The sequence below is a fragment of the Pieris napi genome, chromosome 3 (genome assembly GCF_905475465.1).
Source record: "Pieris napi chromosome 3, ilPieNapi1.2, whole genome shotgun sequence".
Taxonomy (NCBI): domain Eukaryota; kingdom Metazoa; phylum Arthropoda; class Insecta; order Lepidoptera; family Pieridae; genus Pieris; species Pieris napi.
The window spans coordinates 1,938,115-1,954,880 of NC_062236.1; the positions used below are offsets into that span (position 1 = coordinate 1,938,115).

A 16,766-nucleotide genomic window follows, 5' to 3' on the forward strand; every position below is an offset into this window, starting at 1 on the left:
AAATTAAAATATTCTGACATTTGACAGACGATAACTTTAACGTTTGACTTTGAAGATTGAAATTTGAGTTTGGAATCAGATTCTTTGAATTTTTATTTTGACATAATCATACATGTTATGGCGGGAAAATATGACAATAGTCAATACCAAACACTTGGGCGAATAATTAATTAATAGCTTGACAATCACTCGTTTTTATTTGTTGAGCTTTGGAATAGTTGGTACTGGGATTAACGTGAGTTTGTTACAATATTAACATTGAGATAATTTAAACACAAAGTAAGTCAATAGTTGTGATAATGTTATGGGGGTTTTTGTTACACTAATATTATAAAATAGAATTTGAGTTTTCTGTATGTCCGTAACTGTATCACTGATGTAAGATTTTTGATCTCTTGGTACTAAAATTGTAATTGTATCAAATATGTTTAAAAACAAACTAATTTGTTTTTTTATAGGAAATTCTACATATTAAACTAGCATATTCCTAGGTTTCTTCACAATGTTTTCCTTAACCCTACTAGCCTACTAGATTGTTAAATGCGCACTTAAAAAGAAATGTCCATATGTGCGGATTTAAACTTCTGAAAAATTGTCAATTAGAATACAGATTATGTTTTAATTTGTGTGTTATTGAAAACAAGCGCGCCTTAGACAATTTTAAGACATCTTTTCGATTATTATATTCCGGTGCGGTATTATATATTATACTATATACGCGGAGAAAGACGTAGGCACTTTCTAGTAAAGACAATAATATTAAGAAATTATATATAATATACAATTATTATCTAACATATTTATAACGAGGGAAATTGCGATCAATTCATAATCAAATATGAAGTGGAAACATTACATTATCGCTTTTGTGGTAAGTGCGTAATTTTACAATATTTTTTACTAGTTTCTTTTATATTTATATCTTGCCTAAACCTTAAGAACAGTTTTAGCCTAGTGGCTTTAGCATGCGACTCTCATCCCTGATCCCATCAAACCGGGGTCCAAACCATTGTAGGTTTGCACCAATGGAATTTATGTAGGTACGCATTTAATACTCGTTCGTACTCGTAACGTCGTGAGGAAACCGACCTGCCCTAGATTCAAAAAGTCGACAGCATGTGTAAGGCACAGAAGGATGCAGGATCACCTTGCCTATTAGAAAAAACAAATGATCACGGAACAGAAACAGAAATCTGAAGTTCCGACCTTATGGTCATTGGTCGCATCGCCAGTAATTTTTTAAATATATGTACCTTATTGTATCTTATTACTTCTATACATGGTTTATTTATCAGTGAAGATCACGTTGAAATTTCCACTTGCTTTCAACTCTTCTCTTCCCACTCTTCTTCTTCTCGCTCTGTACATACATACTTTTACCGGCTCCCAGTTAATATCTTAGACTTTTCAGCAGCTAAACTTAAGTAACGATTTTCTTCCGCAGAGTATATGCTGCCTTTGGTACGCCAACGCAGCTGTCAACTGTACTGGCAAAGGACGATTCCCACATTTAGACGACCCACTATGTAAATCATATTACATGTGTGTATATTTACCGTGGAGTGGAAGCTATGTACATTATAACTATACTTGTCCCAGCACATCTCTGTTTAATCCCACCACAGCGCAGTGCACGACTAATTACACCTGCAATAGGGCGACCGCGACGGCTTGCACAGCAGCGGGCCGGATTCCGGATCTCTCGACAAATTGTTCCGGTTATATCGATTGTATTTATATAAACGGTGCCATCTTGGAAAATCCAGTTAAATGTCCTGGGAACAGTTTATTCAATCCGGCTTCGAGTGACTGTGAATTTAATTATTCTTGTACACCTGTGTGTTTGGCGGTCGGTAGATTCCCCGATACAACAGTTCCTGATTGTAAAAATTATTATATCTGTCTCCGACTTGGTAATGGTACCTTGGTGTCATACAGTAATTATACATGCCCATCTATTTCGGTATTTAATCCAAACACACAGATGTGTACTACAAATTACACTTGTACTACGTAATGTTTGAAAGCAATCATAAGGCGTTAAAAAGTATATTTATTTCATCATTCACTCATTACTTTATAAAACCAGTAAAATGCTGTATTTAAATTATTAGTGAAAGCTACAACTAATATTAAATATAGAAAATCAAATATAGTCTATGAAAAGTGCGCATGAAACACGATAATTTCTGTTTTATGTTAGGGGTTTGACAAAGTCTGCGTACAGCAACGCTTTAAAGGTAACGGGAAACTCTTACAAAAGTAACTAATAACATCGATTTCGTTTTCTGTTAATAAACGTTTAGTAAAATAACTCAGTATTGATTTTTATTAAACGTTTACTCCACTTTCTTTGCGATCCAAAAAGTGCATTGGTCTGATAATCTTCCAGAATAACTAATACAGCTCCCACTAATTCGTATATATATTCGTAATCCAGAGATGAGACTCTAAGAAAAATACTAAGGTAAGATCCCACCGCTCAATTCTGCAGCTGATTTTTTGATTAAATTAATTTTAATTGAATGTTGAGCGAGTATGCAATGGATAGTTAATTTGCTGATATAAATTACAAATATATGTTTTTTAACAATTTTACGTCATGTTAAAGGATATTTTAACTCTTTCCTGGAGCGGGAATCGTTTAATCTAATTGCTAATAAATTACTATCACTACTACGTAATACTTTCAATGTTATTTTTCTATAAACTATTTTGTGAATAATTTGTAATTAAAGTTATGTCTTGAATAAATATTTTTTTAAATCACTAGGTCAATCCTTACAGAGCGTTATTCACGTTGACGTCTTGGAAGTATAGCCGCTAAGTTCTGCACCTACCATTTCTGACTGCTTTAGTGACGTGAAGAGAAAGTTCTGGGACCCTAGGTAAAACCCTTTAGCGGTTAGAGTATCTGTGGGCCGCTATCTGGGCGATTAATTATAGAGACTATTGACTCTATGGAACTGTTCCAAACTTAAATAATAAATAATAATTTGAGTTTGTTGTAGTAGTGTACAATATTAGGTGGTAGGATAAAAAATAAAATGAGTCACACTCCACAGACGTTGAACATGGTCCGTATTTTGCCGACGCATCGCATCGTCGCTATCCAGTGCTGTTATATAAATAACAGTAGATGTCACATGAAATACAGGAGAATTATATTAATATAGCAGTCCTAATATAAGTAAAATAATATCGGGCCTAACATGAAATTATTTAGTTAAAGATTTTTACACCAAAGTAGCCAGGGAAGATGGCTCAATGCGAGCTTGAAGTGGCCGTTTAGCAAGCAATATTGACGAAGGTGGTGTCCTCAAATTTCAGAGGAAAACTCCCTTTGAGTGGCGACAAAGAAAGTAATTTGAAAATATCAGCAGATATACTGTAATAACAGTAAATCTGATGGTTGCGGCAGCGCTGGTTGCGATCGACGTTTGTCGACCACGGACCAATCAACATTCAAAATGCAGTCGGGCTCAAGGCGTAGCGCGCGCAACGCGCTTGCGCATGTGTTCAATATTGTTTGATGTGTTTTGACCGTTGGCGATATAAAATCAAAACATTGTGTAATAGAATAAGTTATTCAGTCTACATAATTAAATCGTACGTGTTTAATACTTTAGAATCTATACAGTATTCATTATAAATATAAGTTTTTTTTAATTGTTACACTTTTTTACTAAAAAAATAACTAAATAAAATTCTTTAAGGAGTCTAAACCCGTCGTTTCCAGTTAAATTAAATGTTCAATGTTTTTGGTAAAATAACCTCCAAATAATTTAAATTGTTTGTACTAATTAAAACAGTTTCCGATTTCCGGACAGATTAGCATTTATAGTAAGCATCATTTTATTGTCTGCTTTAGATACTTAATTGTACGGGAAACAAAAATATTTTTTGTTGTTTATAATACATTAACAGACTACAGAACAAAAACATTGTGTTAAGTATTGCCAGATGTGATTGTTTATAAATGTTGTGAGTGGTGACGAGCTTATGGGGCAATGTGTGTCCCGGGATCATCCGGGCCCATATGGATTTACGCGTCATTATGACGCAGAGAGCCTCGCCAGCAGTTGCAATGGTTCCACAAAGAAGGTAAGTTCAGTCTCATCATCTAGTCAAGACATACTAACTACGTAACTACTAAGTAATGCCCCCAGACTTTAGTTAATGTTACCTATTAGACATTAATATATTGGAGTGTTTCTACGGATATAAGCGCAATTTTTTTTACATTATTCTTTGTCTTACTTTAAATCTCTACTGTACCACCTGGGGGCTTAGTCGAGATGCCTTAAAATAGTGTATGTAGAATTAACTAAATATGTATGAAAATTTGTCAACACGAATTGTCATTTTCATACAAATTTAATTTCGAAATCGTATCCCTTTCGTAAACGGTGATCTGAAATGATCGTGATTCTATCTTTCTCGTGTGTTCGTTTTATTATTAATGTCCCTTTTTTACATATGTCTTAATAGCTTTGCTTTGTTCCATTAGTTTTGTTTAAGTAACTATATGTCTTATGTAGTTTTGCACTTCTTGCGCTTAGCTTATTTACCTGTTTGAGTAAAGAAGAGCGAGATTGCGCTCCTGCGCATGTGTGCCAAAATTGCCAGCTCAATAGAGCTTTCAAAATCAGTTGACATCAATATCCACGATTTTTCTTGGTATTTTTAGGCATATATGAGTATAAATAAACCCATGGCTCTCAAACGTTTAATTGTTTTTCCTCACAGTGTTTGCTTGGTAGAGATCGCTCTAAAGCGATCAAGGCAACTTTCCCTCCTTTTTATTTAATTATTTTAATTGTACTGTATTACTTCAACGAAGTGTTAATAATTAAATTATTTACGTAACGCGGAGTTTCAGTCAGAGCGAGTCCCTTTTATATTCGACGAATATAAAAAGAATGTTAAAAACAATAGTAAGTGTAAATACTCGAAAAACATAAATATCGTTTAAAATTCCTCACCTAAAGTGCAATCCTTCTATACTTGGCTTGCTAATGTTTGAGCTCTCATTCTAGTCACGTTCACGAGAAACAAGAACAACTGAGTCTTATAATAGAAAACTCCGTTAAAAGGTATAATTCAAAATGCTTAAGACTCGCCAACTATGGTCGCCATCAATAGCACGACTTCAAATCAAGTGAACTACATAATATACTTTTTTGAAGTTTTGAGTAGTTCTAACTGGAAATAAATAAAATTGTTTTAATCAGACAGATGCGACTCAAACTCTGGAAACTTTAGGAATTCACTTGTTTAAGCACTCGTGCGCATGCACCTGTTGTTCATTAAAAAGATCCTTTAATCAAACACGACTTTTTTGTCACGGAAATGAACTTTGAGACAGCCTTGGCTTCAAAAAACTCGGTCAATTCGTTCTCTGACAAATCATCTTGCCTCAAAAGAACAACAAAAAACCAAACAATGTTTTTAATTTTTATTCAAATATAAGATTAATATTTCTGTTGAGTAACATATCGTCTTTTAATACTATTATCAAGGTTTTAGAGGTCTGGAAGCCTCGTGGCATCAAAGGAGTGGCCCCAAATTATTTTCCAAATAAAATGAACAATTTTTTCAGTTTTTCAATCAATAATTTATTGTGAAACCAAGTAGATTCTTTTAGTATTTAACAAACATAGAAATATAAATACAGATCAATGATTTCTGTTAATATTTAAGAACAATATAATCATGTTTGTACGAAGGTAAAGGTAAAAAAAGCGAAAAAAATATATGTTTATAAAAAAGTTGTTTACTAGTGGAATTTAAAACATTTTTTTCCCAAATATTAAAATTAAATTATAAAATAAGTGCGTAAGTTACTATTACTATCACCCCAGAGCTGGTGCTTTCCTCGCTCAATGAATTTGTATCAATACAGCGAGGAAATGCTGCCAGCGTTAAAGTTACACTGCAGTCAAGCAAGTTTCTATTTATTAATTTTAAATTATTATTTATCATTGAAATAATATTTAAAATTTGTAAGATTACGTTTTAAATGCAAAAATTACAAAGGAAATTCAGTTTAAGCGAAAAGACGGTCAAATAAAACTTTCCTCTCGTTTTTGATAGAATTGTTGGTACTCATGTAAATAAATACTTACACAATATTTTATTAAACAGTAACAAATTCAAGGTAGACCTCCATTGGTACACAATCTAATTTATTCAATTAATCGTAAAATTAATCGATATTTACAAAATCCAATTAAAAATAAAGGCCCCGATTTCTAACTTTCCAAGCGTGACTAGGGTTGAATGATGTTAGGAGAGATCTGTAACATAGATAATAAATACAAATGCTATTTATTTTGTATCTGGCAACGGTTTTGTGGTTCAGTTAATTGCACCAAACGTCTAATTGAAATAACTCATTAGATAGATTCCTAAGGGAAATATTTACACAACAAAATTTCTACAGCTTCCTTTAAGGTTTGGGCCTCAGATCCAAATCTGTTTAATGATCATTTGTCAAACTGATAGACAAGTAGGTACGTAAGTATGTGTGCCTGACACACGTTGATTCTTTGGATCTAAGGCAAGCCGGTTTCCTCACAATTATAGTTCACCGTTCGAACTAATGTTAAACGCTAACATAGAAAGGCCATTGGTGCACAGCCTGGCATCGAACCTACCACCTCAGGGATGCGACTCACTCGCTGAAGCCACTAGGCCAACACTACTTGTAGTAAAGGTTAATTAAATTAATCCCCGCGAATTATAATTCAAGAACATTTTATTTTTACTACAATTTATTGTCTATGCTAATGTTCATTTTTCATATTTATATATATATTCTGCGGCTCACATCTTTTATTAGATTTGATAGATTTTAATTTATTCACATGCAACACACACTCGTGTTGATATAAATATTATTCTACTAATCAAAGTCTGTGGCTAAGGAATTCACTTCCCGCCCCCTTTTCGCTTAGCTCCGTCTCTATCTTCTTTTAAATCTCTACTGTACAAGCATTACCTGTCCACATCGTATTCCTAACATTCGTACTAACTGCTCTAACGGAAATTATCCTGGTTGCTGGTACACAAGAACAGAGTGTATTCCACTTAATAGAGACTGTAAATAGTGATTTTGTTTTTTATTTTAAAAATTATTTGAAGTTAATTAGTTTTAAACTTCTTATTAGTCTTAAGGCTAGATCGTAATGTTAAATTGTGTCTTTGTGCAGAGACAGTTTATAAAAATGTGTCCTTTTTATAATCCTTTTCATTGTGTTAGGGCTAGTTGATCTGGTTCTTAGGGTAGGAAATTAAACACTCCAATGATGACTTGATTTACTATATTTCACACACTGACCCTACGTAAAATGTACAAACACCAACTTGAACAAAGGAATGGCCTGTGCGCATGTGCTACAAGCTGTTTTATCCTATAGTCCCCACTCTGACTCGACCTTCCCACTTCGGGCAGTTATTCGAGTCAATTCGTAACAATTCGTAAATAACCGAACGAGTCCAATGAGTAATTATTGCACATGCGCACTTGTAGCAAAAGAATATGTTTCATAAATTATTTAGAATATTATTAAATAAATAATAAAAGCTAACAGTCGGCCTTTCCTGACAATGTTTGCGTCTCGCAAAAAAAAAGAAAAACAAAAACAATGCTTTGTAAATTACAACTCAAAACAGAAACAAAATTAATTCTATGTATCTTTTATTACATCTCTTTAGTTAAATTGAACCTAAATTTAATTTGTTTATTTATAATGGAATAAAAGATACAGGTATCACCTATTTCACGTCATTAAATATGTATCGGTAGAAATCCCTATTCATCGGCAAAGAAGACATGGGGTGTAGGCCGAGAGAAAAAGCCGGCGTAAAAAACTCTCGGTACTCTTTTAAAATATCAAGTCATCAATAATTAACAATAGTCTTATCATATCATATCATATCAAAATCTACTGTGACCTCTTCATATTCACAATAGTCTTATCATATCATATCATATCAAAATCTACTGTGACCTCTTCATATTCACAATAGTCTTATCATATCATATCATACCAAAATCTACTGTGACCTCTTCATATTCACAATAGTCTTATGTATCCAATACTACTGTGACCTCTTTACATTCACAATAGTCTTACATTCATACATAACTAAATCTTTTGAGATCTTTTTATGTTCACAATATAGTTTACATGACTAAATCTTTTGAGATCTCTTTATATTTACAATATATTTTACATTAAAGTTCACATCACTAAATGCATTGTGGTCTCTTTAAATTCACCATAAAGTTTACATAACTGAATCTGTTTTGTGATCTCTTTTTATTCACAATAAAGTTTACATAAATAAATCTGTTTTATCTCTTTACATTTAAAATAAAGTTAACATAACTAAATGCATTGTGATCTTTTTAAATTCACAATAAAGTTTACATAAGTAAATCTGTTTTATCTCTTTGCATTTAAAATAAAGTTTACATTACTAAATGTATTATGATCTCTTTATATTCACAATAAAGTTTACCTAACTAAATGCATTGTGATCTCATTAAATTCACAATAAAGTTTACATAAGTAAATCTGTTTTATCTCTTTACATTTAAAATAAAGTTTACGTAACTAAATGTATTGTGATCTCATTAAATTCACAATAAAGTTTACATAAGTAAATCTGTTTTATCTCTTTACATTTAAAATAAAGTTAACATAACTAAATGCATTGTGATCTTTTTAAATTCACAATAAAGTTTACATAAGTAAATCTGTTTTATCTCTTTGCATTTAAAATAAAGTTTACATTACTAAATGTATTATGATCTCTTTATATTCACAATAAAGTTTACCTAACTAAATGAATTGTGATCTCATTAAATTCACAATAAAGTTTACATAAGTAAATCTGTTTTATCTCTTTACATTTAAAATAAAGTTTACGTAACTAAATGTATTGTGATCTCATTAAATTCACAATAAAGTTTACATAAGTAAATCTATTTTATCTCTTTACATTTAAAATAAAGTTTACATAACTAAATGCATTGTGATCTCATTAAATTCACAATAAAGTTTACATAAGTAAATCTGTCGTAAATCTTAATATATAAATTACGTGTCACGTTGTTTGTCCACTATCGACTCCTGACTACCGAACCGATATCAAATATTTTGCACACCGTGTGCAGTTTGATCTAACTTAAAAGATAGGATAGCTTATGTAATGTCCTGCTTCTTGGAGTGTTTTACGGCTCACCAACACCACAACACTTGTACAAACGTCCTACACACAACCGCTCCGTTCGGGTGTCGGATTACGACTGACAGTCTGACAAGTGACGTAGGCGCATGAGACAACCAAGCAACACTTTATTTAGTCAATACACTACATCCCTTTTTTGTTTTATTTGTTTTTATTGATTATATCTCTCTGATTACTCATTAATGTAACTTGGATGTAATGTGATGGATTTTACATGAATCAAACATAATTAATGAAATTAAAGTTTTATGCAGCTACACTAGGGTTAAGTTCCGACATTGATTTCCTCGTCGTTAACTTCATTTCTTTTCAGACATTCCATTCACCTTGAACTCTTTTCAAATGTACAACGTCCCTTCTTCGAGTTTGACCGGTTTCATCGTTTCTTACCGTGATGTCTCCTCCTTTCGTGATTTCCACCGTGTGTGTTTCTGGATTTATTTATTTTATTTTTATTTATTTCCTTTATTCATATTTTTTATATACACTATGTCTCCTGGTATTAAATCACACTATCCAGCCTTCCGTTTATCGTATCCGATTTCTTTTCCCATTTGTTTTCTTTTTTTTTATCTATCCTTAACCTCAGTGTCTTGTGCTGTCCTCTCTATTGTATCTCTAAACTTCCTTTTGAAGAAAAGTTCTGATGAGGTTCTTCCAGTAACAGAATGTGTTGTACATGGTTAAATATTCCAGTAAACTTTCCTTCCAGTCTTTATTTTCAGCTATACCTACTTATTTTAAGACGTTTAAGTATGACACAGTTTTGTCTTTCGACCTCTCCGCTTTGTCGCAGCAAATATGGTACTGTATTGAAAAGAATAATGTTTATTTCTGTTAGAAATGATTTAAACTCTTCGCTGAGTAACTGTCTTCTATTATCTGCAGTTATTGATTTCCTAATCGACTGAATATTCCTTTAAGTTTGGCTATAATTTCAGTAGAGGTAATTTTGAGACAAATCTTCACTTCTTTATAATATGTGGTCACCACTGGTAATGAATTGCGATATCAATCCAAAGCACTTCTGGAAACTCACGCCGTTTTATAGGGTATGGGACATGGTGCAGATACATGAGTACATCCTTTACAGGCTTTAACAATTTTATCAGCCTCTGTCGCATCTAGGCCACCAGACTTTCGTACGAAGTCTCGCCTTCATTGACACGATACTGGGATGTCCCTCGAGAGCTGCATCCAAAACTCTTTTACGGAGTACCAAGGGAACCACAATTCTCATTCCTCTCAATAATATACCCTCATGAAAACAAAGTTCATTTTGTAAGATTTTATACAACTTCACGTCGTCGTTACATATAAACCCTCTTTCACGTTTAGTATTTCCCTATCGTCCATTGTGCTATCTATTATTTCTTTAATATAAACAGCACGAGGTCGGGAAAACTCTACAATATGACAAATGTGATTGTCTTCCAATTTTATCAGGGATTTCTCCGCATTTTTGCTTATTTGTTGTCTCGACAATGAGTCGGCGATATTGGTTTTCCCTGGTTGGCAAACTATTTTATAGTCGTAAGATTGTAAGCGCATAACCCATCTCTCTATCTCTGCACATGGTTTAGATTTAGAACCAAATATTACCTCCAACGGCTTGTGATCTCTTATAAGTTCAAATCTTTTACAATAAAGGAATATGTGGAAATGTTCCACCGCCCACACGAGAATTAATTAAAAAAAATTAAATGCTTCTTTTTCTGTCTGGCAATAGCGGCGTTCACAGTCAGTCAGAGTTTTGTGGCCATATGCAATAATCCTGGGCTCACCTTTGGAATTAGTTTGAACTAAAACTCCACCTAAATCCACAGGACTAGCATCTGCTATGACAATCGTACGATCGCTAACATTATAATACCCTAAGCTAGGAATATTTGTCATGATTTCCTTCAACGACTTAAAATACCTCTTTTGTTCTGGTCCCCAGTTTTCGGTTACATGATATGCCAAACATGAGTCTCTTGTATCTGAATAAGCCTTTACTGGTTATAAAGGTGGTTGTTTCTTGAAGCAGGATCTATTTCAAGTTGGTGAAATGCGTTTTTAATATCCAATCTTGTAAATACTTTTGCATTTTTCGTTTTAGGTAGCAACTTGTCTATCGTCGGCAATGGGTAATTTTCTCGTACAATGGCTCCATTTCCTTTCAGCACCGGCACTACAGGGGACAGCCATTTAGAAGAACCCACTATCGGCTCTATAATATCCCTATGTTTAAGTTCTTCTTCCTGTCGAAACGACCTTTCTTTTGTTCATGTCTATATTATTATAATATTTCCACTTTCCGCTTCAACGTCTGTTTCGTTCGGCAGTATTGTCTGAAATGCCCCATAAGACCACACTTTAGGCATTCTTTTTTCCTTGCTGGGCATTTTGTATCATTTCCAGCATGTCTAGGTTTACCACATCTACCGAATCCATGTACAAAATTCTTTAATTTATCAAAGTTCCTTTTAAATTTACTATCCATCCTGTTTACTTCTTGATTCTCATTTGATTTCAGTGATTTTTTAAACTCGTCTAATTGTTTATTAACAACTTCAAGAGTATTTGCTTCGGTGATTACTTGCTCTAATGTAAGTTCATCCCCAATCTGTGATATCGTTTTTCTCAGTTCGGGTAGAAAACATTTTTTCGTTATTTGGTCAATAATGTTTTCATCTCTGTCGGCAAACTGACATTTATCAGCTTGTTTTCCTAGTCTCACCACAAATTTCAATTTTTTCGTCAGGTTCTTGTTTACGGAGCCTGAATATATGTCTCTCGTATACTTTGTTCTGTTTTGGTGCAAAGTAGGCATCAAGTTTAGATATTGCTACTTCAAACACGTCTTTGCCTTCAGTTGGTTCGACATCAGCTCCAGGAATGTTGTAAAACACTTCCTGTAATTCTAACCGTAGAAGAGAGGCCCTTTTCTTTACGTATTCGTCAATGTTAGACGCTTCGAGGTAAATGAATAGTGCTCGTTTCCATCGCTCCCATCGTGCACCCATTGAGGTAGATTTACCGTTACAGTCGAACTTTTCCAGTGAAAGGAGTGACATCTTTGGGGCGACCAAGAATTATCAATTTAATGATTCAGATATCTATGTATCTGCAGTTAGCTTCCATCTCGTATCAATTTAATGATCGGAATATATTTTTATCCGCATAAAGCTACTTAAGCCATCCATACCAACAAACGTATAAATTTAATTATCAGATTTTGAATCTGCTAAGTTTGTAGATTTTATCTTAGATGATCTTGTATGAATTTAATGATCGGATTATATTTTTATCCGCATAAATCTACTTAAGCTGTTCATACCAACAAACGTATAAATTGAATTATCAGATTTTTAATCTGCTAAGTTAGTACCCACTAACGTACAATAATAATTTTATTGTAAAGCTTTTATTTTATTTATTGGTATCAATTTAATGATCAGAATTTTAATCTGCTTTTATTTTTATTTACTGATATCAATTTAATGATCAGACTTTTAATCTGCTTTTATTTTTATTTACTAGATAGTATCAATTTAATGATCAGACTTTTAATCTGCTTTTGTTTTTATTTACTGGTATCAATTTAATGATCAGACTTTTAATCTGCTTTTGTTTCTATTTACTGGTATCAATTTAATGATCAGACTTGTAATCTGCTTTTGTTTTTATTTACTGGTATCAATTTAATGATCAGACTTTTAGTCTGCTTTTATTTTTATTTACAGATATCAATTTAATTATCAGACTTTTAGTCTGCTTTTATTTTTATTACAGATATCAATTTAATGATCAGACTTTTAGTCTGCTTTTATTTTTATTTACTGGCATCAATTTAATGATCAGACTTTTAGTCTGATTTTATTTTTATTTACAGGTATAAATTTAATGATCAGACTTTTAGTCTGCTTTTATTTTATTTACAGGTATCAATTTAATGATCAGACTTGTAGTCTGCTTTTATTTTTATTTACAGATATCAATTTAATGATCAGACTTTTAGTCTGCTTTTATTTTTATTTACAGATATCAATTTAATTATCAGACTTTTAGTCTGCTTTTATTTTTATTTACAGATATCAATTTAATGATCAGACTTTTAGTCTGCTTTTATTTTTGTTTACTGGCATCAATTTAATGATCAGACTTTTAGTCTGCTTTTATTTTTATTTACAGATATCAATTTAATGATCAGACTTTTAGTCTGCTTTTATTTTTGTTTACTGGCATCAATTTAATGATCAAACTTTTAGTCTGCTTTTATTTTTATTTACAGATATCAATTTAATGATCAGACTTTTAGTCTGCTTTTATTTTTATTTACAGATATCAATTTAATGATCAGACTTTTAGTCTGCTTTTATTTTTATTTACAGATATCAATTTAATGATCAGACTTTTAGTCTGCTTTTATTTTTGTTTACTGGCATCAATTTAATGATCAGACTTTAAGTCTGCTTTTATTTTTATTTACAGATATCAATTTAATGATCAGACTTTTAGTCTGCTTTTATTTTTATTTACAGATATCAATTTAATGATCAGACTTTTAGTCTGCTTTTATTTTTATTTACAGATATCAATTTAATGATCAGACTTTTAGTCTGCTTTTATTTTTATTTACAGATATCAATTTAATGATCAGACTTTTAGTCTGCTTTTATTTTTGTTTACTGGCATCAATTTAATGATCAGACTTTAAGTCTGCTTTTATTTTTATTTACAGGTATCAATTTAATGATCAGTTGGGTTCCAACTGCTTTGAGTAGATACTCCCTTTTGTTTTACAGTATTAATCACAACCACATAGTTTTAATTAATTTAGTGAACCAGATCCAATTTAGGGTCTTTGTTAAATCTGCGTTAGTTAGGTAGACAGGTACCTACCGATTTAACGGTCAACGGTTGTAAATAAACCTTGATATTATTTTTATTATAATTATTATTATTATTTTTAGAAAAATAGAAACATCACTAAACATAAGCATAATCTTAGTATATATAAATTACTGGTCACATTGTTTGTCCGCTATGGACTCCTAAACTACCGAACCGATATCAATCAAATTTGCACACCGTGTGCAGTTTGATCTAACTTAAAAGATAGGATACATCTCAATTTATACCCGCAATATTATTTTATTGCAAAATATTTGTTTCTTATTTAATAGTCACCATTCTAACAGATATAATTCTTTCAACGTTTCTACAATTGAATGGCATAACCACCATAAAGCATGGTGGTCCCCATGACTGGTGTAATCCTACCGTTTCCTTTGAATAGTTTACCACTTTGTAACACAACAAAAACCTTAGCCACAGCAACGCTTGGCCGGTCTACTTGTACAATATATTTCTATCACTATGTACCCGTAGTTTAGCTTAGCTGAACATATAGGTAATTATTTGTTTATATCCTTAGCTCAGTAATTGCAGAGGTTTGTTGCTTACTGTTTAAATGTAGGTACGACTATATTAAATATTGTAATACAAGCAAAACATTATGAAATATGAAAACAATAAGTACCTAAGTGGTGTTCATATTTCCCGTCAACAATAAAATTACCTACATTCTTTCAGAAGTCAAGATGCAACTGTTTCTGCTATCAATAGCTAATGATTAAAACAACCGGGTCATAGTAAATTATAGGCAAAGTACTCTGGGAATAACGTCACTTGTTTAGTGCACCGTATCTTTCCCTTTTTTTTTTTTTTTTTTTACTTATGTGTACTCACTTTTTTCCTCGTCGCCACATGTAATGTCCTGCTTCTTGGAGTGTTTTACGGCTCACCAACACCACAACACTTGTACAAACGTCCTACACACAACCGCTCCGTTCGGGTGTCGGATTACGACTGACAGTCTGACAAGTGACGTAGGCGCATGAGACAACCAAGCAACACTTTATTTAGTCAATACACTACAGCTTACATTTCAATTTATATTATTTTATTGCAAAATATTTGTTTATTATTTAACAGTCACAATTCTAACAGATGGCGCTGTGTTGAAAGTACCAACGTTTCACATAAGCTACAATTCAACGGCATAACTACCAATAAAGCATGGTGGTCCCCATGACTAGTGTTCTCCTACCGTTTCCCTTGAATAGTTTACTACTATGTAATATAAGAAAAACCTTAGCCACAGCAACGCGCTTGGCCGGTCTGCTAGTATCTTATAATAATGATTCAATTTATTTCAACTAAACCGACGGTAAGTATTATAAAAATATGTAATGTAACAGCTTTAAAATAAATAACGTTATATGTTTTACAGGACAGGTTCGGTGGCCGTCGTTGCATAACTCATAGCAAAATCCCGAGTACATACCTCGCCATAATGTCTCCCTACCAGAGCGTTTCTTAAACACGCACTAAACACTCACTATAACATTCTAATTAGTGGACGTAACTACATATTATCAATTATAATTATCAAAAACTATATATAAAAGTACATCTAACGTAACTCGAGTAAATCTCAACAAAGACTAATAAAAACATATGAGGATCGGCCGAGTAAAAATATTTGGGATCACCCTCATCAAATATTATAAAATTATTTATTTCGAACACTAGTATAGGATTAATTTTCTTCCATTTATGTTAGGTAGGTATGAAGGACTTCAGCTGGGAAGTTTTGATTTTCATCGATATAGGACGACAAGACAGGGCCGACGGGTTATAATAGTTGGTAAAAAATTTAGATAACCTAAAACAGCACAGTCCCACACTTCCTACGCAATAGCACAGTCTTCCGTTAGTAAAAATACAAAACTTCATAATCGTAAGCTAGGTTTCATAACAAATGTAACTAATTTACCTTCAAAGGTGTAATAAAAATAATAAAAAAAAAAGAGTACCTACATCTTTAGGTTACAAAATGTAGAAAGGGAAAAAAAATCGCATACCTCGTGGGCGTTAATCCTTTACACCAAGGATATGATATACCATATCAGTTTACCTCGATGGCATCCCGCTCTTCTGATTTGTTAGGGCTAGTTGATCTGGTTCTTAGGGTAGGAAATTAAACACTCCAATGATGACTTGATTTACTATATTTCACACACTGACCCTACGTAAAATGTACAAACACCAACTTGAACAAAGGAATGGCCTGTGCGCATGTGCTACAAGCTGTTTTATCCTATAGTCCCCACTCTGACTCGACCTTCCCACTTCGGGCAGTTATTCGAGTCAATTCGTAACAATTCGTAAATAACCGAACGAGTCCAATGAGTAATTATTGCACATGCGCACTTGTAGCAAAAGAATATGTTTCATAAATTATTTAGAATATTATTAAATAAATAATAAAAGCTAACAATTGTCTAAATGTTTTAATTGATTGTTTTGTTCCATTCTTATCTAATTAATTGTATATATTTATATACACACATAAATTAACAGAAAGATTACAATACACAAGAACAAAGTTATTTTAACATGACAGAGATTGATAAAGACCTAACGGATGCTGCGGGCGAAGTTCACTCTATTAA

General features: G+C 32.5%; 1 protein-coding gene across 11 annotated transcripts in view; it reads left to right on the plus strand.

Moving 5' to 3' along the window:
* The first annotated feature begins 3,473 nt into the window (after positions 1 to 3,473).
* LOC125063606 overlaps positions 3,474 to 16,766 on the plus strand; it is a 115,569-nt gene continuing 102,276 nt past the window's right edge. For 4 of the 11 annotated variants that reach the window (XM_047670121.1, XM_047670127.1, XM_047670125.1 and 1 more), the window contains exons 1-2: positions 3,477 to 3,609; positions 3,872 to 4,104. In XM_047670121.1, coding sequence (XP_047526077.1) covers positions 4,003 to 4,104 — 102 coding nt within the window. In that variant the 5' untranslated portion in view covers positions 3,477 to 3,609; positions 3,872 to 4,002. Of the gene's footprint in view, positions 3,610 to 3,816; positions 4,105 to 16,766 lie in introns of those variants that run through there. The other 7 variants (XM_047670130.1, XM_047670131.1, XM_047670133.1 and 4 more) reach the window with 5 other exon arrangements.